General features: G+C 40.6%; 1 protein-coding gene across 2 annotated transcripts; it reads left to right on the top strand.

Annotated features, from left to right (window-relative positions):
* The first annotated feature begins 4,892 nt into the window (after positions 1-4,892).
* Positions 4,893-23,590, top strand: il34 (interleukin 34). Of its 2 annotated transcripts, none has more exons than XM_056598092.1 (8): positions 4,893-5,541; positions 9,412-9,653; positions 15,670-15,773; positions 16,129-16,203; positions 16,344-16,421; positions 16,602-16,709; positions 19,317-19,500; positions 20,360-23,590. In XM_056598092.1, the coding sequence occupies exons 2-8, from the start codon at positions 9,608-9,610 to the stop codon at positions 20,425-20,427; spliced, it is 663 nt and encodes a 220-aa protein (XP_056454067.1). In that variant the 5' UTR covers positions 4,893-5,541; positions 9,412-9,607; the 3' UTR covers positions 20,428-23,590. The 2 variants fall into 2 exon arrangements, with proteins under 2 accessions (XP_056454067.1, XP_056454066.1); XM_056598091.1 differs by having other exon boundaries at positions 4,895-5,541; positions 16,126-16,203.
* Positions 23,591-23,727: the final 137 nt, after the last annotated feature.

Below are 23,727 nucleotides of genomic sequence, written 5' to 3'. Positions count from 1 at the left end.
GCTGGAGCACGCCCCGCCAGGACGGACGGACAGCCAGCAGGCGATGGCTTGCCCCGGACACATGTTCCACACACACGGACTGGTAAGAGGCGAGAGCAGCTCACGTAAGAGCCAGGCGACCCTCTTCTGCGGTTTTCGCGTTCAGGGACGTACAGCACGGACGGACGGTGGCCTTAGCAACATCTGCGGAGTACCAGGCGGATTTCTCAGAGGACTTCTGTTATTTAATTAACCTGGATTAACAATCCCGATCATTCTGACTTCCAATCATTCAGAACTGTTTTTTTTCTTCGATATTTTCTGTTTCCAAATGTTGTTAATTGTACCCACCCCATTTACCAAACACCAATAAGTGGTGGCTGCCACGTGTTCGAAATATGATGAAAATTGAGGATTATTAGGACAAGCTTTTTAAAAACATGATTAATCCAGCCTGGATGTAATTTGTAGGCTTCTTAGTTGACTATAAATCTCGTATCCCTCTGCTGTACACATACTACACTGATTCATGGTTTTGGTATGGACCAATAAGAAATGTATGACATTGTTGTTGGGGTTATTGTTAGCTGATATGACTAAAATGTGTAGCTGTCTGTTGGCTCTTGTAAAAAGTTGCGTCCTTTATATCTATGTCCGGGGTCAGCAAAGAAACTGATGCACCTGCCCTAATCCCGGGCTGGGGGCCACGCCTCTTTAAGAGTAGCTTTCCATGGAATCAGACTAAAACAAGTGGGTTAAAAGCATTCTGGACGGCACAACACAGACGCTGCTATTGGTTTTGGCCTGGTGAAATTCCCAACCTCAACCACAAATCATTCTGAAACTACATTCTCGCCCATCGGCACACCCACCGATGAGGGGGTGTTTCATGCTTTCCTTTGGACACAATACTCGGACATGGTTGTTACCCGGTAGTCATTGGATTGAGGTTTTTGTGGTCACAGGGGGGGTTTAGTAAATAAGTTGTTTTTTTACTTTTAATAGTGTTTCTGTGTTTTTTTGTGTCACTGTGAGTAACAGCTGTGGTATAGGATGCAGACGTCTTAAAGTGCCTAAGCAGCAGGTGAAACATTACCTAATGGAATTTCATGTGATCGCAAACAGGATGTGAAAGTTGCAATCTCCAAGAAAGATGACCAATTATCACTAACATTGCCAATAGACTAGATAGATGGACCATTTCTTTTATTCAAATACGTACTGAAAAAGCTGTTATGATAGAGAGCTATGGGCATAAGTGGCCCAATCGTCATCTTAGGTTATACGTAAAAATGTACTTGTGGATTTCATTCCATAATTTAACTGATTAAAAAACTGTTGGCTGTCATCATCCTAATTGGTTTATTAGTTTATAATGTAATACATGAATGCTATTAAGGCTGATACTTCCGTATTCAGTAAGGTGACTTGCCTGTGGACATAAACGTGCCTTGATTATAAAATCGTCAGATCAAAGTGTTTAAGGGAACCACATACAAAGTTGAGACCACACTCGCAGTTGTCAGAAGCCCTGAAGCTGAATGAGTTAATTTAGGGGTAGATTGCCGCCTTGCCACAATGGATGGATGTTTGTACTTCCTGTAGTTAGCTGGTATTACACAATACTGCATGAATGTTGATGGGCAGATTGGCAGTATGAGTACCTTGGGTCGATGCCTTGTCTATTTGCTTGGTTTTGGAACTAATGCATAATTAGTTCAACTGCTACGACCAGATTTTTTATTTTTAACATGAATCATCTTTTTTTTAGTAACAGTCTGGTTCAAAATAACCCAACCTTTGATCATTTGCTTTCTATTTGTGATGGGTCAAAGTATTCGGGGGGCAGGCCTTAAACTCGCTGTTGAATATAGACACGGCCTCAAACAATGTGAGTGATTCTTCTATCGCTGAATAGCAATGTAAATTGGGTGGGCCTTATCTCAACATTCTTAACCTAATATACTTTACTTAATAAATTTGTTGAAAGGAGCTGAAACCATACACTTCCTCTACTCCTGAAATGAGTAGTAAGCCTGATAAACAGTATTAACGTTGCTCAGTCAGTCCTGGGAAGAGTAATTGTTTTTGAGCAGTAGATTTTAATCATTGTAATTTTTTTGAATGATCGTAAGATTTAGTAAAATTACAGGGTTCCGAGGTCGGCACAAGATTAACTAGAAAAGTCAACACTATTTTAAATGTGGGTTAGGGGGAGGAGGCGCAGTTGCAGTTTGTGAGTGTCGATAGTAAGATAACATAACAGAGGTATGGGTTGGGCAGCATTTTTATTTGTAGAACCGCAGTATATCATAGCATTATCAGCATTATCTACAGATCATGTCCAAGTCTTTTTAGCTTGTTAAATTGTTTCACATTTGCAACTTTAAGAAAAAACACTGGTAACCCAGATTTATCTTAAGATACTTTTGTGAATCAGCCCCAAAGTTACAAGATTTCATCCTAAACACACCGGCCATTCGTTCATAGATTGAGCACCTCTATTCCCCTCTTGGCTTAAACAGAAGTTGTACACAAGGTCACTCGTGGAAGCTGGCCCAGCAGGAGGCAAACGCCCTCCCATTTCAGATGGAGCTAGCTGGCCAGCTATCTCAATTAATATTTACCATACTGGGCTCCATTGAACTTAAGGTCAAGTGACCTGACAAGCTGACCGTGTGAGATTGGCTGAATTCACTTAGGCTCATGACAGAGAATTTAGCCACAGTGGACGCCTCCGCTGAGATTAGAGTATTAAAGGTTATGCTGAAATTTAACAGAAATGAAAATGTAGCATGCATCATGCTTTTGTTAGTTTACCAGTGAGTGTTGTTTCGTTTGGTCACTTAGGAGGCACAGTGCAATGGGACATTACATTAGGACTTAGCAGCCGCTTTAATCAAAGCTAATCACAATTAGTATTCCAACTTTGTTGAGCTCAGAGCAATAATGACTCCATGCTGTTACTCTGTCTCCTTACCTCTCAGCATTCCTCCATTCATGACATTGGAACGTCCGGTAGTCTAAAGTTCAACGACCCCACTGCGACCCCTTTGGTAACAGCCTTAGCACATTAAAAAACTCTTAATATGTTTTTGTTCCATTGCATGGACGAAGTACGTTAAAATAATTTATTTAATTATTAATTACTCAAGATAACAGATTCAGACTGGATCCTGCTGTACCGGAGCAAAAGGAAGCTCATGATTAACCCGGTAATTGCATGGATGAGGTGTCCTCTAGTCTAGGGGCCTGTGTCTAAGAGTCTTGCGATTAAGTTAGGGTAAAGGTGATAATTGCCCTACATCTGGACTTGCATTTTACTGTTGTTCTTATGCGTCCACGTGTGACCTTTAACTTTCAGGACCTTCAATTACCCTCAAGCGCTGGCAAGAGTCGATTCTGCCGCCAGCTCGTCTCTTTCCCCCCATCTCATCTCTTATGGAGGATGCTAACATTACAAAAGATGGCCAGTAGTATTTGGTCATTACAGTGTTCCTCATAACAAAACTTGGAATTTTAAAGTATTGTCATTACAATTAGGCGCTAATTAAGAGTATGGTCGTTACCCAGTATTGGTCATAAATTCAACCTATCTGATAGTACACTCGCGCAAAAAACACGCACGCAGCACCACACACACACACACACACACACACACACACACACACACACACACACATACACATACACATACACATACACAACATACACACACACACACACAAACAAATTAATACAAGCGATGAATACAATGAGTCAAATGAAATACAAGCTTCTGGACATACAAGCACCTCTTAAATTGCAAGTGTCAATCCGATTGCATGTCCTCCATTAATCAACTTCCAATCGTCAACTTTGTTCAAATAACACAGGAAGGAACTCATCTTTCGGTCATTGTTAAGGCGAGTCAATGGGACACATGAAGGATTTCTATCCGACCAAGGACAAACATGACCCTAAAATCAAGAAAAATCTATTCGGAAGGCATTCAATGTGAATATTGTTGCACCCTTTGAAAGGCACTTTGGTGAAATGTAATTGTCCTTGACTGGCTATTAGGCAAACTAACCCATAAGGCTTTGTCTCTGTTTTTTGAAGTGTCACAGGGTAGATTTCGTTGACGTTGATGCCTTAGGGCAAAATGCACGTAAATCCAGCTTCGATTTATTAAGCCATTATCTTCCTTCTTTCAGTTATCTATCTCCAACTGTTTAAATCAATTGTGTTAATTCAGTCACAGGTGTGCCTAAGCTGAGTCATTGGTCAAGTAAGAAACAAATCCTCTGTCAGTTTTTTATTACTACAACTCACCACTGAAATGGAAGGACCAGATGCAGCCAGTCTCGTCTCTTCCCGGGGTTTCCCATGTGAGAACACCATCCATTTCATCCAAAAAGATGGGAGTTGTGGTCAAGGGTTGGGTATGAGTGTGTTGGTTTTAGGTCTGGTTTGTGTTAATGGAATCTCCCTAACATGCACTAGCAGAAAACCACTCCATACATTTTCACCGAGGGATGGATAGTGATGCTAAGTACTTTCCAATCATTGATTTTGACTCATGTCCGTGGTGGTCGTTGGGACGACTGTGAAAAGGTCTGCTGCAGTCTACAACTATCCTAACTATCCAACAAAAATCCTAAAATCAATATATTTCGGATTTTACATGTGATAGGGCTATCCGACACAAGTAATATTGCTGGAAAAATACGGCGGTAGCAAATTAGGAAATATCCCCGTCACAGGTGAAAGTCCAGACAGTTTTCCAATTCATTTTTCAGACTGCTGTGGCGCGGTGGCTAAATACTGTACAGACCAGCCAATCCCATGAGATTAGGTCATTAAGGCTCTGTGAACTGGAGACCCTTCTGTGCCACTGGCTCACACGTAAGCCTATAGACGGCGGAAGGTGTTCAGATACATAGTTAAAGGAATCCATTGGGCTTTGAAGCCTAGCCAGAGGTGCACAGGTCCACCGCCGTGTAGCACGCGTGGGACGCAGACTGGGCCCTCTTCTCCAGTCAAATTAACCTCATCACAGAAGTGCTATTCTACGGGATCGAGTCAGAATGTGCCAAACACGGTCAGAAACTAAACTAGTTGGAATATTGATTTGGGTTAGGCCAAAGTCACCATCAAGTCGTACGGTTAATGACGCATTGTTGATGTCGAAGTGGAATGGGGATTTGGGGACCTATCCATTCCAGCGCATTGTGGTTTCTCCCAGCGCTGCCAACTACTAAAGGGGAGGAGAGGACAGCCCAGTCACGACAAGGAGTGTTTCCCAGGCACTGGAGTTAAGAGCGCTCTGAGAAAACTCAATGGACTCTCCTTACTTCAACTATTCGTTTTTTGAAACAGCAGTTCCTAAGGCCGAAAGGCTAGAATTATTATACCTCTACCTCTCTAATAGCATGCACTTCACCTCTAAACGGGAATAATCTACTTCATGTGTAGAACGGAGGGCTCTAGTTGTGTTTCCGTGCAGTGGAGGGGCTGTCTCTGCGGGCCGCGTGTGTGCGCGCCTTGGATGGAGTCCTGAAGACCCGGATCTATTCTGAGGTAGGCTACAGGTGCGCATAGGATGCACGGATCAACCGTATACTTCCAGCTAATTGAGAAACGTATGTAAACGTATCTTCTTTTAATTTTTTGACGTTGCATTATATTTTGCTTGTAATCATTGTGTCTATTGAAAGAAGGCATTCTTTAGCCAAAGCGATCTTAAACAGAGTCAAATTCCTAGGCGGCCTAAATATATCAAATGATCCCGCCAACTACTTTTCCATGTCGTCCTTTTATTTGATCTTGTTTCTCATTGAAATCTCCAGAAGTGAGGCTACCATACAAAAAGTGAAACACCCATTTTACACGGATACTGCACGTCTTTGTATCTGTATTATCTTCATTGCGGCAGAATGCATGGGTTGTCCTACTGAAGTACCTGCCAAAACGGCATGACTTCGCCTTGGGAAAGTGATGCAAATTCGCCATTTTATCACACGAGTCAAAAACACGTCAATGAGGATTTTTTTTTAAACTGAGCAGTATACCATCTATTAGACCTGGGTCCATCTCATCATATGTGATGAGATGGACACATCCCATTCACGGTTCACTGACATCAGGGTGCTGTAGGGGTTATGTCTGGGGGCTTTGCGGCTGTTTCTACATTGGCCACTGGCCAGGCATGTCTGCAACAGCGGAAGGTGTGGTAATTGGCCAGGAAACTTGTTTTAACCGTTTATGTGATCCGATACAATTGCTATGAAAAAAAACCACAAATTTACATCATTTGTAGTTGTAAAGAGAAAAGGGGAAGTAAGTTGATCGTTGATTGTCTTGATGGTTTTGGGCATTTCGTTCAGAGTGAAATGGTGTTGGCTGTTGGATCAGTGGAGTCTAGCTTTCATACAGTTATCGGAGGTGAATGGAGTTGGAAAAGATCGATATTGCTTTGCACTTTTACAGTTATGGAATACATTACCCTTTACATGCTTAGTTTGTTTGGGCTGGTTTTGTGTTTAATATACGTAACTATGTACGATAGACTAAAAGTGGAGAATCTTTACATTTGTAGTATATTTTACATGTGCTCATCTTTCTTTTGAAAGAAATGAGTTGTTTATCCTCAGTTTGTATCTTTTTTTCGGTTTTTGTATCCAGATATGCCTAACTCTTTCTTGGGGAAAGTCATGACTTCACCACAATGCACACATTGGTCGTCCAGCCGCTCAGTCCACTCGCTCGATTAGCTAAGAGAACAATCCAAGTTAAAGGGAGGACTAAACCATTTTGCGAATTGGTCAGGGGTGAGAGGGGCCTCACATAACATCCACATTTTCTAACACAAAGTCTTTTAACTGATACAGCCAATTTCAATTGAGTTAGGACACTAACTATTTTAAAACAACTTTTAATTTCAGGCTTTCTGAGGGTCTGCCCTGCATTTTGGCCCTGGGAAGTCAGTCCCCTTCCACAACTACAGCGCCACTGCACACACATTTAACCCGTAAAGCTCTCTGCTAAATCTCAAGGTCCACCTTGTGCGTCAGTGCCACACCATCGCAAGCTTACGGAAAAAAAAACGGGGGAGGCCGTTGGGGGGTACAAGCTCAGTTTTCCAGGGGGCACTGGCCCCTGCTGGACCTCCCCTAGAGCCGCCCCTGCCTGTTAAGCCCTTTGAGACTGTACCTTTGATTAAGGGATATCCAATTTAATATAAATTAAATGGATCCCTTCTGTGATCATTATTGTGTGGTTTACCAAAAACAAACTACCTTCAATTCTCACTTACTAAGGGTGGTAACTTATTGAAATACTACATCAATAAATTGAAAACCATACATGTGAATAACTTTCATGAAATGAATTAAGCAACTAATGTATACAATTAAAACTCAAGTTCAAATCGGTTGATAATCGGATGATCTCAATTATGTTTGTAGTAAGATTTCTTGTTTAAGCCTTGTCCAGCCTTGTTTTCTTTCAACAGACCTCTGCTGTCTGGGGGACAGGGGTGATGGGGCAGCAGTTGGTGGGATTTAATTAACATGTTGTATTCCTTCACTATGGTAGAAATGAGTGTAGCTGCGTAAAGGTTCAGTTTTTTCCATGAAAATGGTTTGGCTTTGTTGCTCATCGGTGAAATGAAACTTACCGTTGTCTTGTTAGCCATTCCACAACCCGTAAGGTACATATTGCTCAGATGAACGATAACGAGCAGAACAATTATTTACACCCTTTGATGCTTTATGATCTTAACAGGGCTCTACAATAAACCCAATTCATTTGGCACGCAAAATCATATTCTTATTATGTAATATTGGTTATGGGGTCTTACTCTGACTTCTGTGTCTAAACCAGCCTAAAAGCAGCTTGGTCTCTGAAATAAATAACATCTATTTAAAGAATGAATAAAACACCAGTTAGTTTTCATTGGTATGAGGGAACTAGTTTTCCTATTCTGAAATAGTTTGGTGCACTAAAGTTTAAGAGCTCAATAAAGTGATGCCACGGACCGTGGCTGCCTTGTTTCCAAGCACACTAGTGAGATAAGGGCTGATTATGGTTCCACGTTCTCGCAATGCATTGACCACGCAGGCGCTTCAACTTAGTAGTGAACCTTTATGTTTTTTTGCGTCGGGTTTACGTGGCGCTAATATGCATGTCCGTGGTAAAGAGAGAACAAATAGTTGGTCTTTGTCTGTGTGTGCATGCTATTAGTTTACAATTGGTCTACTACTTTCATTGTGGTATGGTATGGATTCTAGCAACTTGAAAGCTGAATACGAATCAAACAATGTGCAACAAAAACAGAAGATAGGCCACTAGTTGGTCATTGTTTTCCATTCTGGTCATTACATTCGAAGTCTATGATGACCGAATACAAAGCGTCTCAACTTTTTACAGATTACTAGCGTGTGCCTTCGATTTTTTACATACAAAGCGTATCGCCGGAAATGATGTAGTTAGCGGACCAATCACAGCCCTCCTTGCGGCTGCCTCGCCTCGACGCAAGGTCAACATTTTTGGGAGGTGCACGTCAGGCCCTTGCGGTGGGCGCAAGGAGGGTCCGCAAGGACGGAATGGGTCCCTAACCCCCTTGCGTTGCGTCAACGTGGAACCATAAAGAGCCCTTTAGTCATAAACACCTTTTAAAAGTATAGGCTAGTATAATACTCCTTCTTACTACAGTAACACCATGATTGTTGCTTTTGCGTGGTCATTGCAAAGGTCGCCTGAGTGGTCATTGCAAGGGGCTTAACAGGCAGGGGCGGTTCTAGGTGAAGTCCAGCAGGGGCCAGTGCTTTTTCCTGCTTGATATTTGAATGCCACAATTGACAAGCCATATGATGAATCGAAATCCAGCCAGTAATTCAAAACAGATCTCCTTTTGGAGGAGATATGTAGAATATTTTTTCCCTATATAACAAAACCCTGCTTGATGGATTTACCTGGTTCATTTTCATCTGGGAAAGTAGTTTATCCTAGAATATTCAAAGATGAATTACTGCCAACAACCTCAAAATACTAACAAATCCAACATGGATGTATTACCTTGTGTGTTTGTATGTGTAACATTTGACGTAACTAGTTGTGATGATTTTCTTTGTCTTATTATTGTCTTTTTTGCTCTTGACCTTTACTTTCATTATCTTCACGTTTTTCTCCCCCCTCCATCGTGAGAGATTCTCATAGTTTCCCCTGTTGGCAATGATATAGCCGCAATGATAACTGAAGCTAAAACTCAAGACACTAGATGCTGCTAATGGGATAACAACATATTGCAGGTTTAGGGAGTTCATGAAGTCCTTCCTCACTTTTTGGGAGGTGGGCTTGGTTATGCGCTTGGTTATGTGTTTGCTGCTCCTTAGGGGACACCACTTAAGATGACTATCACTCACTGAAAATTATCTTTTCCCTCTGCAGGAAGCATCAAGTATCAAGGGAACAGTGAGCAGTGAAGCTAGTCTACAGCGTGTCGCTTGCGCCATGCCAGTCATGGTGAAGAATGCAGTGAAGTTGTGAAGGACCCAGGAAGTGTGAGGAGTTGCTGAGCGAGCCCCCCCGTGTACATGCTGTTGAGTGCCAGTGTCCTGCGGAACAGAACGTCAGAGCCCAGGCGATGGTCCAGCTGTCTGTCTTAACCTGCCTATTTGGAGGCCTCTTGGGTAAGTGTGTGTGTGTGTGTGTGTGTGTGTGTGTGTGTGTGTGTGTGTGTGTGTGTGTGTGTGTGTGTGTGTGTGTGTGTGTGTGTGTGTGTGTGTGTGTGTGTGTGTGTGTGTGTGTGTCTGCATGCATGCTTGGTGGTGAAAATAAAGAAGGACCCTTTTAACTACAAATTAAAAAAAAGTCATCATCACATTTGGTGGTTCACTGAGACTCTCGGACAGTGAGCTATATATGATGATTGATATCAAAATATATTTATATATGAGCAGTATTCTTTCAGTACATTAAAAAAAATTATTTTCACAAATAAATCTACATTCTTTGCAAAGAAAAAAGTAATTTAGCATGATTTATGACCTACCATGACCTTAAGGACCTACATTACATGTGCACCTTATCATAACATCAAGTGTTGTCTCTCTAGACATTGTCCTTTGGCTAGTCACTTTATTCTGTCACTGGAATGAGGAGAGGGTTGAAAACATCAACCTGACGATCATCTTGCTCCAATGTTTCAGTTTTTGTGCGCAATCAAAGGTATCATGCAGAATCGCACACACACAAACATACAGACAAACGTTTTTACCAACTTAGCTTTCAAATGTAATAGACTGAAATGAGTGAAGCTAGTTTGTGTCAATGTACAGAAGTGCCTAAGCTAACAAATATGTGGACCTGCTCTCATCATCGAAAGCTAGATGTTTGAGAGGTTGTTTGTGAAGGATGATAGACACATCCTGTTTAGGATGATGTAAATGTTTTACTGTAAAGGGTCTAAAGGCTAGCTTGATATAGAGATAGCATGACCTTGCCTAAGGTGGTCAAGATGAATACGAGCATCCCAGAAGGTAGCACTAACGTAGTAGCCCCTTTGGATCAAAAGGGGAAAGCAAAGATTGACCGAGGATTGTGTGTATTTTTTTCTGCTATCTTTCTATATGATTGACAAATGTCACCCTGGGCTTCGGATTCAGGTTATCATTCATGTTATTGTCTTGTCTTCCTATAAATTATCACATCAAAAAATTTGCCTGTTTGGTATTATGCTGTTATAAGCAGACCTTTTACGCTTTAGTGTAGGATTATTTTTATAAATAATGGTTATATATTTCAGGATTGTAGTTAAGATGTGGAGTATAATTGTACAATTGCAAAAAGAATACAGAAGTCACTGATCCTCAGCCCTATATGTTTTATGTGGCGTATAGTATATTTTCCACTACAATTGCTTATGTTTGTTTAAAACAGGCTTTGTTATGTAAGCATTTTCATCAAAGGTTCTGTTTCCAAGGCTTCGATGGTCAGCATGCTTTTCATTTGACTTCGTAAAACATACAGTGTATAAACATATATTATATTTCATTGGGAATGAATGTCATTGGCAGCCCTTCATGTGTGGTTATGTGTTATTCAGATTGATTTGCAGAAATGGTCTTATTTGCTTTGCTAGTGATTATGTGACCAAACGTCAGAGCCTCTCAACACTCAGGAGGCCAGGGTTGAATTATATATATCCTAAACATTGTTGTACAATTTAGGCTGGTCAATTACAAACACTGTGATTAATGTTAACGAAATGAGTATCCATTTGGATTGCCTTGCGTTTGTTACTTGTTGAACTGAAGGTAAAAGTGTTACCTGTAAAACTATCACTATCGCACGTTTTTTGTCCCACTTCTGCACCGCAAGAACCTGCAACATGATCAGTTGTCTCCCTACACACAGAATTTGTGCTTGAGGAAGGTAGAGCAGAAATGGCGCCCTCATGGGACTTTTGGCTCGACAGCTTCTGATGATTTGTCCAGGAATGGCAGACCACATACAAAGAGTTATCACAGTTCACTCTGTCGCGTGCTGTGAAGCAGTTTGTAATAGGATGTTCTTTGGCCAATGGAAATAAGCGAAGACTAAACTGTGAATGTGTTAAGCATAACATAATTTTCATGTGATTCTGTTCCTCTCAAACTCTTTGTGATTTGTAATTTGAGAAATTATTTTTTCAAATTAATTCATAGATTTTCGGAAGATACAGCTGTGCCTTCAATCTATGTTATAGATGGAAGTTAGAGATGGAGTAGATGGAAGTTAGAGATGGAAGTTATGCACACCCATGTTATAGAAGTGGGCAGATGTTCCCCTGCATCGCAACAAACGTTGGCCCGGGGGCAAGAGGCCTATTTAGAAAAACACAAAACAAGACATTTATTGAAATTGCAGCAAAACTTGTACCAACTGAAACATGGTTAGGTTGCAAGTTCACAAGAGCTATCTCATAGTTCAGGTAACACAGTTTAAAATGAACTAGTTCATGTTCATAGTTCACAATTTAGAATTTTTAACGAAGTTCAGTCCCAGAAAATGAACTGTTCATGTTGATTTCTTATTATTTTCTTCTATTCTATTATTTTCAGTAGAACCTCCTCCTACTCATCCATCCCCAGCCCCCCACGTTGATTGCCCCCTACCCAAACAAAATTATTTAGGGTTAGAAATGATATACTACTGTAGAATCAAGATTACTTTTGAAAGCCAAGACAGTTTGACTGGGTTGGAGGAACTTCGCGGCTGTTGGCTCAGGGCTTACCCTTCTTGTGATGATCGTCATTAAGCGGCAATATTTCCCCAGACTGGTCGGATTCTTCAGTTCGATATGTCTTTTTAAATTCGTTGCCAATATGGCTGAGTTTCGACTTGTTTGCCCAGACCCGGAACTGGAAGGCACAATTTGCATATAAACAAGGGTATTTTACCGTTCAAATCTGTACTCGTTTGTTCATAAAACTCTTTTGAATATTCCAATGCACTATTGGCTTCAGCTGTAGCTACGTTGTAGTTTTAAGAAGCCATGCCGTTAAACACTGGGTGAGCGTCGTTCACTATCGCCAGAGTGCACGACGCTCACATTCAGTAGCTGCAAATGGGAACCTTCAGTTCACCGTTCACCAAATATACGAGCGAGTTCATGCACCACAATGCATCTGAATTTAAGCTTGTGTAAACAAGGCTGCTATCCCCGCTGGGCATTGATTGTATCATTATTTACAAGGGATTCAGTATCAGTACCGTGCAGTAGTATCGGAAGCAGACCGTGTGTGTGTGTGTGTGTGTGTGTGTGTGTGTGTGTGTGTGTGTGTGTGTGTGTGTGTGTGTGTGTGTGTGTGTGTGTTCTCTGCTCAATACCAGCGAGGTTACACAAGAAGAGGTGTGTCAGTACACAAGCATTTTAATATTGCACAGCCAAAGTAGCAGGGAGAAAAGGTCAAAGAAAAAAGAGGTTAAATAAAGCAGTGTTTAAAACATCTGTGGTTGATAATGGGGACAAAGAAGTGAGAAGTTATTACTTTATAAGAGAAAAGGATATGTATATATATTAGATAATAGCCAGTACTCATTTATAGAAATATATATATTATATATATTTTCAAATGATCATTTAATGAGATCAGCCTCTTTCACAAGAGAGCCCTTCACAGCAGTAGTACACAACCCATGACTGCATAATACACCAATTCCAAAGAAGAAGAATGGCGTCATAACAAATCAGTCACTGATAACTAGCATCCTCTGGGTTTCCCATTAAAAAAGGTTTATTGGAAGGGGCAGCGCATCCGGGAAAGAGGCAGCTCATAGCGGAGGGCTGTGACCTCAAATATTTAGGTGGGCTATAGAGGAGCAAAGGGTCAACTTCAAAGAGGTTCTCATGGTCTGGACGGCTCTCTGCTTATCAATTTACATGTCTGAGTTGATTTGCAGTACAGAGTTGACCCCGAAAGGGGGGAAGTTGGGGAGGCTTATTTGATTAATTTACATGGTATAGAAGCTTATTTGTTTTATATGGTGTATAGTTCATATTTTTGTTGACCATTTATTATGGTTGTTTAAACCAAGCTTTGTTGTATTAGCATTTACATCAAATAATCCTTTTTTACATAGTATTATTTTACTTTGTAAAACATGTCTTTCCTAGCCCTTCATTTGGGCGTAGATTCAGATTGATTTGCTGAAATGGTCTATTTATTTTGAATATGTGACCCAACGTCAGAGCCCTTCAAGACTCAACAGGTTAGGGTTGAATATATATTACTTAAACAATATTTTCCCATTTAGGCTACGTTAATAAAACACCTTTCATGTTAGCTTATGAAGGGTGTGTGTGTGTGTGTGTGTGTGTGTGTGTGTGTGTGTGTGTGTGTGTGTGTGTGTGTGTGTGTGTGTGTGTGTGTGTGTGTGTGTGTGTGTGTGTGTGTGTGTGTGTGCGCGCGCTTCAGGATGATAATCCAGGATGGGTTGATGCCTTATGTTACAAAGTTAGCATGCGATGGGTTAATTACCGGTAACCATTTATGTATTACTTGCACTTTATATTCATAGTGCATTCTATGGACCCTCAGAGCTATATGCACTTTAAAAACTGACTGGATATTTTTAACTTTGTTGACCAGCTGCTATATGCTATCTGTGTTATGTATTATTATTATTATTATTATTCTTATAGCGCTGCTTTAACAATAACGTTTTATTGATTGCACTACTGGTTAGATGCGAAACTGCATTTCGTTGTACTGGTTGTCCTTACTTGTGCAATGACAATAAAGTTGAATCTAATCTAATCTAATCTAAATGTGCAAGTTTCCACTGCTGACTCCATTATTAACAATGATGATTCATACATTTTTAAATGTATGAATCATCAATGTTAATAATGGAGTCAGCATTGGAAACTTTAGAGATATATCTTTGGTCACACATAGTAGGTAGTATGGAATGATATGAATAACTATCCCTAATAACACATCAATAAAGAATTAGCTGTTACTTATTTTAGGATTAAAAATGCATTGCTTGGTTCGTTTTCCCTTTTATTTCTTGCATGTTAACATTTGTAAGATGTGTCAATTCAACACAGATCCAGATCAAGAAACATAATTTACAACAGACGTGCAGAGAAGAAAGATAATTAACGTTATTTTTCCTAATTGTGGACCAACAGAGAACGCATATCCCAGACGTTGATGGTTCAACTATGAGACACAATGTCCCAAAAGACTGAACCAAACCACAACACATTTTCAACACACAGTGATTCAATAGTGGTTACAGATTAAACTGAGGTCCTAAGCCTCCCATTCATATCCGCTGGGGAAATCTAAACCAGAGTAAATGGGTGTACATTGACGTTGCGATGCGTAAGTGCCATATTTAAGGAAACGTTTTGAGAGGTGATGAATCTGTGGCCTGCTGTTAACAAGCATCCTCCACACCGACATTCTGTCCTGCAGCTTTTTGCCTTAACCTAAGGGTAGCTAGCTGGCTAAACCATGATCATTCAACACCTGTGGTGTAATGAGTTACGGGTTTGTTTCCCACGGCCCAAAGATCCAAAGATTCTTTCCCAACATACCTCAGCCTGCACATGCTCTCGAGCATTATGACGAACTCCAACCACTCAGTGGAAAGCTGCTTTTGATTTGTATGCTAAAAGTTCCGGATAAATGTGAAAATTGTGTCCTTAAAGGAATGCACGTAATGAATGAACTTGAATGGCGAAGCACAAGTAGCGGTGTCATATTGCCCCTTGGAGCGAGGGATGAGTTAAGGATTTGGCGTGTGTTTGCAACTGGTTGACGGGGGTCTGGTTCATCTTGTTTTTATCATCCATCCTCTTGTTTGAGATACAGTTTCTCCCCCAAAGTCGTTTTTATCCGGGACATAAATCTTACCACAACATGTGCATGATGTAAAAGATTGTGTACTTCTGACGGCGATACTGAGACAAAAGTCAAAGTTGACATCCAACAATAATGCTTTTTTTGGCTAATCTATTTATCTGAAAAGCGAACGCAATGCGTAGCCCAATTTTATTTCTGTCATTCCTGTGTTTGTGTGTGTGTGTGTGTGTGCGAGCGTGCCTGAATGTATGCATGTGTGCGTCTTCACGTTGTGCTTTTAGTGATGTTTTTGGTAACGCTCCGCTAACAATGTGGCTAACGGAGTAGTGACTGCCCTCTCTTCCAGGCCTATTACTGCTGGTACCGGTGCTCCTGGCCCCCACGCCCCCTGGAATGTGCACGGCCCTGAGAACCATCAACAGCAACCTCAGCCAGAGGCGGAAATACATGGTGATTAAATAGCAGCACGATAAATGTAGTGTTTCATTTTGTGAGAATTAACATAGATTGTGTCTATGTATTGTATTATTAGGTGGGCATATTCCTTTACTTATGAGATACCCTTTTTTAAATAAATAATGCAACCCCTCAGCTAAGTGAATGCTCATATGTACCACAGGATTGAGAGTGCAGGGTCAACTAGTAGAAAGCCATCATCATCAATCGTGGGCTGGGGGGCAGTGCAGGCAGGGGTGAAAGCCAATGGAGCCCTTTATTCAGTTTATCAAGTCCAACAGTTCCACTCCTAATCCAAAATGGGTTCAATGTCTCCACACCCCCCATCCCCTCTTTTCCACTGCAGCAGCATAACTTCCCCATCAACTACACCATCAGGGTTCACTACGAGGAGGTCTTCAAGCCCTCCAACATCAGCAGGCTGGTAAGGATGACTCCCCGTATCTTTGATGTCCCTCCGCTCTCTCCGTCTGTCTCTCTGGGGAAGGAGGGGGGGTTTGGATTTGTGCACCATCTCTTTGAACACCTTCCTCACCCTGTGTCTCTTTTCCCCTCCCCCTTCAGAAGTTAAAAATCAACAACTTGGAGATGTTTGCTCTCCAGAGGTTGTGGTTTCATGTCAATCACGGCATCCTGAAAAAGGTACGGAAACCCAAATAGAAAAGATTTAAAGTCGAGTCCTCAGCATTAGCAGTTCAGTAGTTAACTCCCATGCATAGTGTTTTACTTTGACCCCCCAAAAAATGTCCTATCTAATGTAATGCGATGGCCAACCGAAGCCTCACGGCTCTTCCCTCCTCCTCCTCCCCTCTCCTTCCCCAGATCCTGCGGGTGATCCCGGAGAGGCACCCCTCGCGGCGCTACGGCGCCGAGCTGGAGCGCCGTTTCAGGGACGCAGAGGGGATCTTTGTTCAGTCGCACCCGTCTGAGGTAGGCCGCCGGCGGCAGCCACGCACACAGACGGCACACACGGGGTCGTGTCCCAGCGTTACAGGCCTCTCTCACAGCAGCAGGTCACAGCGTGACGTCAAACAATAATAAAGAGTCAGCAGAAAGATTACAGACGCATCCATTTGCACGGTGCACCAATCATCATGTCATCAATCAATATCTGTCATCCTCACAGAAGAATAATAAACACTTGACAGCATATGAGAGGGAGAGAGAGGGAGATGTTTTCTCAATCTGGTTTACGTGTCATCTGTTGACACCCTGCAATGCTCTAGGGCTGTTTTTTTTTTTTCTTTATTAAATTAGGTTTGATTCATGCCTGCTGTCATCTCATTTGAGGATTGTCTGTTACTAAACTGTATAGCTTACAATCCATTGGCACTTGGGACATTCTTTTCTGGATTAACGTGGTATTTGTCCTCTGGGCTTGTAATAAATGGGCAATGTTAACTGTGTTGATGGGACAGACCCTTGCTGCATGCCAACACTTGCTGAAATATGGTTAAGGTAGATCTGAATGGACTACTCTTAGCCTCTATCGGTGGATACCTTTTAGCCCATATTAGTGACTAAGGGCTGATCTCTGAAACACAAATAAAACCTCAAATGCTTTCCTGGGAAAACAAAGATACCATCCATTGATTAGAATGAAACCATCAACCATGCTTAAAATGCGGTAATCACAAACATCATTTCACCCATCGAATATCTATCCACACATTTTTGTGAACATCAAAGGCACAGCATATTAACTGTTGGCTCACTAACATTCAAAAGTTGATGTATAGAAGGGTGATTAAGGTTGGTTGGAGGGCAGATCTTTTGTTCATCAAGAAGTCCATTAAAAACACCTAGATATTGGAAACAGTGGGATTCTTCGGAGTGTTAGATTGTGCATACTTTGATCCATCTTGTAGAGAGGTCAAGTGGAGGGTTGGCTTGATACCATTTCTGTGCCTTTCTATTTTGAGCTGCGGTTTGTACCTGGTCTTAGATCAAAGGTTGTTTTTAATGTGTGTAATTCTAGTTCAATCGCAGAAAAAGACATTTAGCTTCCAAAAATGTAGCTTCTTATTAGAGCCAGGCCATTGGGATCATTGGGATTAAGAGATCAGCACAGCTTACAGGTGCTACGGGTCGTGTACGATTGTTGGTTTAAAAGATTAAAAATGTAGCTAAATTACCAACAAAATGTGAAGAAATAACAGTTTTGAAGTTATATCAAACACATTTATTCATTGTGTTGCAGATATATTTTCTTAAGGTAGCAGCAAGCCCAGCTAGCCTTGGCTCGTGCTGTCTCGTGCTACCACGTTTTAGCTCAAGAGGCCGTTTACGTCCCTGCAGCGTCCAGTCTGCCCCCAGTCTAGCTTGAGAGGATGAAGGAGCCTAGAGGGTGTATTATAACCTCCGGTCAAAAGTAAGCTGGGCATGTAATGCTAGCTCTAACTTACCGGATCACATGGAGAAAAACTTAACGCCAAACACACACTCTGTAAATAAGCTTAACGATATGTTCAGTTGAGAGTGACCGTGCCTGTCCTCGGTTATGCCAATAGGTATTTTGTTGAGGACTGATTCGACAGTTGGACTAATCTCACACATTGCACCTTTTAAGGAATTGAAATCATTAAAAACGAATAAAGCAATAATTGAATGACTGCCACATTCTTAATGATCTGCCTCACCCACAGTCAGCTATTGGCTGTACTCTTGCATGTCTTCCCGGTCACACCGGGCTCTATGAAGGTGTTTCCCTCTGGGGATGGAGCTGCTCTCGATTCAAGACAAGTATGATGGAGTGCTTTGTCAGTTGGAGAGCACTAGGTGTCACCATTGGCCCAAGGATATCCTCTTACGTTCTACTTAGGGCGGCAGTAGCTCAGGAGGTAGAGCGGGTTGGCTGCTTACCTGAAGGTTGTTGGTTCAATCCCCGGCTCCTCCTAGCTGAGTGTCGAGGTGTCCCTGAGCAAGGCACCTAACCCTAACCGCTCCCGACGAGCTGGCTGTCACCTTGCATGGCTGACTCCGCCGTTGGTGTATGAATGTGTGTATGAATGGGTGATTGTGTGGCAATTGGGAAGCGCCTTGTGACCCTGGTCTGTGAAAGGCGCTGTACAAATAAAGCTTACTTACTTACTTACTTACTTCCCTGGCACAATAGGTTCTGTGGTGTTTTGGACCTTTGATCCAAATGCTCTTTCTTGGTGGTCGTGTGTCACAGAGAACGCTAAGATCTGGAGGTTCTTGCTCTGGGGCATTGCTCGGGTCTTGCAACCATGCACGCCTGCACCACTACCTAGTATAGTGCAGTCTCCTTGCTGTCTCCAAACCGACCATCCATTCTGTCCACAATCTCATGGACCCCGATCCAAAGCTACTCCTGTACCAACAGCATGCATGGGTCAGTGTATCAATGCAACGCTGCCAGAGCCAGTTACGTTATCGACTTCTCTCGCATGTCCCCCACACATTAGTTTTTCCCTTTTATCACCTTGATCAAAGCTTGGGAACCCTGTTTCCTATACATGTTCATTCTCAAGGCATTTCATGTATCTAAGTACATGTGTTTTTGGCTGTGCCCAGGCGTTCCAGAGAGAACTCCCAGAGAAGGTACAGGAGAAGTTGGACAGGATGACGGAACACCTGGACAACGTACCCGAGACCAGCTGGCGGTTCGTCCCCCCGAAGCAGCTCCTTGATAACTTCCAGCGCTCCATGCGCTGTCTCTTTGGGGAGTGCTTCTCCCAGGTTCATCCCCAGATTGACTGTGAGTATGATGTGAACCTGTGCACGTGTGTGTGTGTCTGCTCTCTGCCCACTGTACTGTAATCTACTGACTTCATAATGGGTTTAAAGCTAAAGTTTACGTGTAGGATTTTTGTGTAGGATGCACAAGCTTGAGCAGGCCAAAGTTCACTTACCAACCAAATGGGCCAGGAACGAAAAGGAATTTCTGATTCTTACACATATTATTTTATTATTATTTGAAGACCTAACTCAACTTTCCTTTCCTGAAATTACAGTAATGATTGTGATGCACAACGTTGTATTTTCATTTTTGAGAGATTTGGTTATTCCTAAATATAATCTTTAGGTACATGACCTTTAGCAGCTTTTCTACAGGCAATTTAGTCCTCAAATGTAGACCTTCTTTGTGAGATTTAGACTCCTTTTCAATCTAATTTTTTACTGTTAAAAATGTTTAACAGTTTGGTTGAATTTGTAACAGTCTGGAAAACACATTTTGGAAGTCCTAATGTTATTCCTAAATCATCCTGATTCTGTAGTAGATTTAATCACAGAAGATATATGAAGTACTACTACATCGAGCAAACTCTGTGAGGACTCAAGGCATCTCAAATATGAGGTGGCCCAAGGGGTAATGATTTATTTTAAGATCAATGTAAGGAGTTGCGAGTTGCAAGTCGTTGCAAGGCGAATCTTTGGTCTGAACTGGGCTTAAGAGAGTCGTGAATACATTTCAAAGGTAAACCAGTCAACCAAAGACGGCAGTCAATTATTTACACCGAATCATTTTATACCTGCACTAAACATTAGAAAGTGATGTAATATATAAACAAATGATTTCCAAAAGAAAAAGACTTCTGAAATCTTTTTTTTTGCAGTGTGTGGAAACTCTCGCTCGAAGAAAGACAGAAAAGTAACCCAGCGACAGCCGCAGCTTCCAAGGTGAGGCAAATGGTGGAAGCTAATCCTACCAATGGACCGATTGGGGATGAGACAAGATCTCAAAATGAAAGACTATTTTTTTGGGATATTCTACCCAAAAACTAAGGTTACGTATGTTATTTCTAAAGTTTGCCTACGTGAATACTTTCCCAAAGCTGCACTTGAAAGGAAAGGAATAGGTCATACAAGAGACAGATCCTTGATTGGACACAATAACTGTTCATGAGTAGGGAGTGCAGAATTCTGCTTGAAGCCTGGAAAGTCGTTTCAGGAGGACAACTTCACTTCCAAAGAGGATTATTTGTCAATCGTAGGAAAGATAAGAGCCAGGAGAGGTTTCAGGTTTTTTGTGATGGTCGTGTTTACACAGTCAGTATCTATCTACATACAGAATCTAGATATATATTGTTATATATACCTTCCAGTCGACACATATTTTATAATATATAATATATATATATATATATATTATATATTGTATGTGCATTGTGTACATTGTATGTACATTGTTTTCTTTCCGTTCCTAGTAATAGCATGAAAGCTGTGTAGATTGGTTTGCCAACGTTACCTTATCTTACTTCAGAGAAGTTATGGTTGAAAGCAATTGGTGAATCAATTTCTGTCATGGTCTGTTGCATTGTCAAATCCCCTTCCATGATACGAAGACTATACAATTGGTTTCATGATCACCATAACAAGGAAATACTAAGGAACTACTAAGCCGACTTCCTTAGACACAATTGATTCTCTGGGATTTTCTTTATTTTTCTACAGTCAGTATGAAACCATGACCAATGGCTCAGTTATTTTTAATTTCCATTCAGACGTGTCAGATTATTACTATGATTTTTTTTTTCATTCTCTCTTAGAAAGACGGCTAAACAATAAATATTTGTCACAAAAAAAGCTTGGCAATTTTATAATCCAAACTTAAAGCTGCAGTGTGTAGAATAGATTATGCTAAATTATGCACACTACACCTTTAATATACTCACCTGTTACTGCTTATCTTGGTCCACTTGTGAATTGACCATTGTGACCATATAAAATCGGTTTGAAATTGTAGCAACCATCATATATGATTGAGTAGTTGACCCCGACCATTTGCCCTAAATAATTTGATGTAAAAGCTTTGCTTTTCATTGCACTGCTAGAGTGAATCCTGACTTGGACAGCTGAGCAGCCATAAACTTTGACTGAAATCTAAGACTTTTCATTTCTGGAAACATAGAACTATATTGTGTATGGTCAGACTCACTTATAATAGAATTCACTTTTGCCAATGAGCCGCATAGGAATGCCAATCAAAGCCAAAGTGTTCATGTCATGGTGTAAAAGTAATGATATGATGCGGCTCATGGTAACAAGACATGGAAGTTCACCAACTCATTCTGCTTCTGTTTCTGTCATGCTCAGAGAGAAAATAAATAAATAATTGTGTTAATTTTACTTTATTTACCTAATTTAAATTAAAAACTGTTTGCTCCAAACATTGTTATGTTTGGTGTGAAGCCATTAAAACCAACACTTTGATGGGAAGATTAAATAAAAACTGGCTAACCAAGGCTACTGACTGTGCACTTATCAGTTTGCTTTATTTTTTAGCAGTATTAAAATAGCCCTAAAAACACACTACACTATAACAGCATATACAATATCTTGTATCTATTTTATGTTTCAACATAGAATTATTAAATGGCCTTGTGAATATTTTCCCTCTTTTATAACCAAAGTGGTATTGTAGTTATTCAACTAAAAGTCACCCAATTTGTTTTAATGTTTATTTTTAAATTTGTCTTATAAGTCAGAACATCTTTGTTATAAATGCAATTATTTTGTTTTATCTTTGTAACAATGCTTAAAACAAATTTATCAGCCGCATTTGCCATTATTTCCATTAGCTCTCAACAGTTAATAACAAGATAACATGCCATTTAAAGGGAAAACACATAACTACTTCCGTCCGCCCGAACAGAGGATAGGAGGGTAATAGAGAGTAATAAATGTCTGTTACTTGCACAGTCTAGGTGGAGGATTCCCCCTGATATTGTAAGCTCTAGTCTTTTCTTTATATTTCAAATTACATAAAGCTGGAGTCCAGAAGAAGGATTGGCTACTGCTTCGATGGTGCCGACCAGTTTAGTTTCTTAAGCAATCATTTGGGCATAATCCGAGAGGTGGATGGGGAACCATTCACTGTAGGGTCTCTGTGTGACTTGCATGAACACATGACCATACACTGTGCAACATCTGATTGGGCTGGAAGGAACAGGGAATGTGATTAAGAAGTCCTTGTTGACCTGTATCTGAAGGAACTATTATGTAGCTTACTATCTTAAGCAGCTCCTGAAATGTCTTCAGCTTGTTGCTTGGTATCTAGTACGCATGAGGTAACCCATAAATGTATTATTAAGGTGTGTCTACTAGAAGGTTGGGCATATGCCATTAGTTTTAGTTAAATACAATCCAAACATTCTCACTACCTTCTGTTATTTATCAGCCCACTTGCTGTGTTTGTTTTGAGTTTGTTTGAAATGAACACTCCATCACCTCTTTGAGATTTATATTGTATGCACTAAGAAGCACATGACGGAATAAGAACATAATTGTAAAAAACGAATTTGTTGCATTAAAGCCTTCAGTTGTACAAGCCATGTATTGACCACCCTATTCTGGATTTATTGGCTTATATTGTTTCTTTCTCTGCTAAGAATTAGGAACACAATTGCATAATGGAAATACAATGTTTTACATTATTGCAAAATGTTCACAGTTTTGTCAAATACTATCGCTGTCACTCCAGGGACAATATTACTGAAAATAAATACATAAATATGCATATTATTATTAGATTAAACTTCTTTATTAATATTCACCAACCATACCAATAAAACATATCTGCCTTAAAACTAGAATTGTTGTCAGGAGTAAGCCTGTGCTATACATTTTTAACATTTGTATCATTGAATGGTTCATGTAGAGAATCGCTTGGTGCAGCATGTTGCAGTCTAACAGTGGGCAAATTTTTTATTAGCAGGGTTTTATTCATGACAAGATGTTGAATGTGTTTATATTTAAATGTGTACGTTCTGGTGAAAGGCTTTTTTATCAATTAAATATATGTATGTTTACCAAGTCACATGTGTCCTGTTTCTTTTTTGTTAAACGTAACTGTTTTTTTATTTCTGCAAATAAATTGCAAATATGCAGTTGCCCAGATAGGCCTACTAATATTTAGAGTTAAGCCGATTTACTATTCTGCAATGTACAATTAGTTGAGAAAAAATAGATTTAATATATTACA

This window comes from Gadus chalcogrammus, chromosome 9 (assembly GCF_026213295.1).
Source record: "Gadus chalcogrammus isolate NIFS_2021 chromosome 9, NIFS_Gcha_1.0, whole genome shotgun sequence".
Classification (NCBI taxonomy): Eukaryota; Metazoa; Chordata; class Actinopteri; order Gadiformes; family Gadidae; genus Gadus; species Gadus chalcogrammus.
Note: the sequence above shows the minus strand (reverse complement) of the source record. Positions and strands in the feature narration are given on the sequence as shown.

What these genes read in the sequence shown, in the direction of transcription:
- il34 (XM_056598091.1), top strand. Translation starts at nt 9,608, where the DNA reads ATGGTCCAGCTGTCTGTCTTAACCTGCCTATTTGGAGGCCTCTTGG. An exon ending in CCTCCAACATCAGCAGGCTG is followed by an intron (nt 16,204 to 16,343) that starts GTAAGGATGACT and finishes CTCCCCCTTCAG; the next exon opens with AAGTTAAAAATCAACAACTT. An exon ending in ATCACGGCATCCTGAAAAAG is followed by an intron (nt 16,422 to 16,601) that starts GTACGGAAACCC and finishes CTCCTTCCCCAG; the next exon opens with ATCCTGCGGGTGATCCCGGA.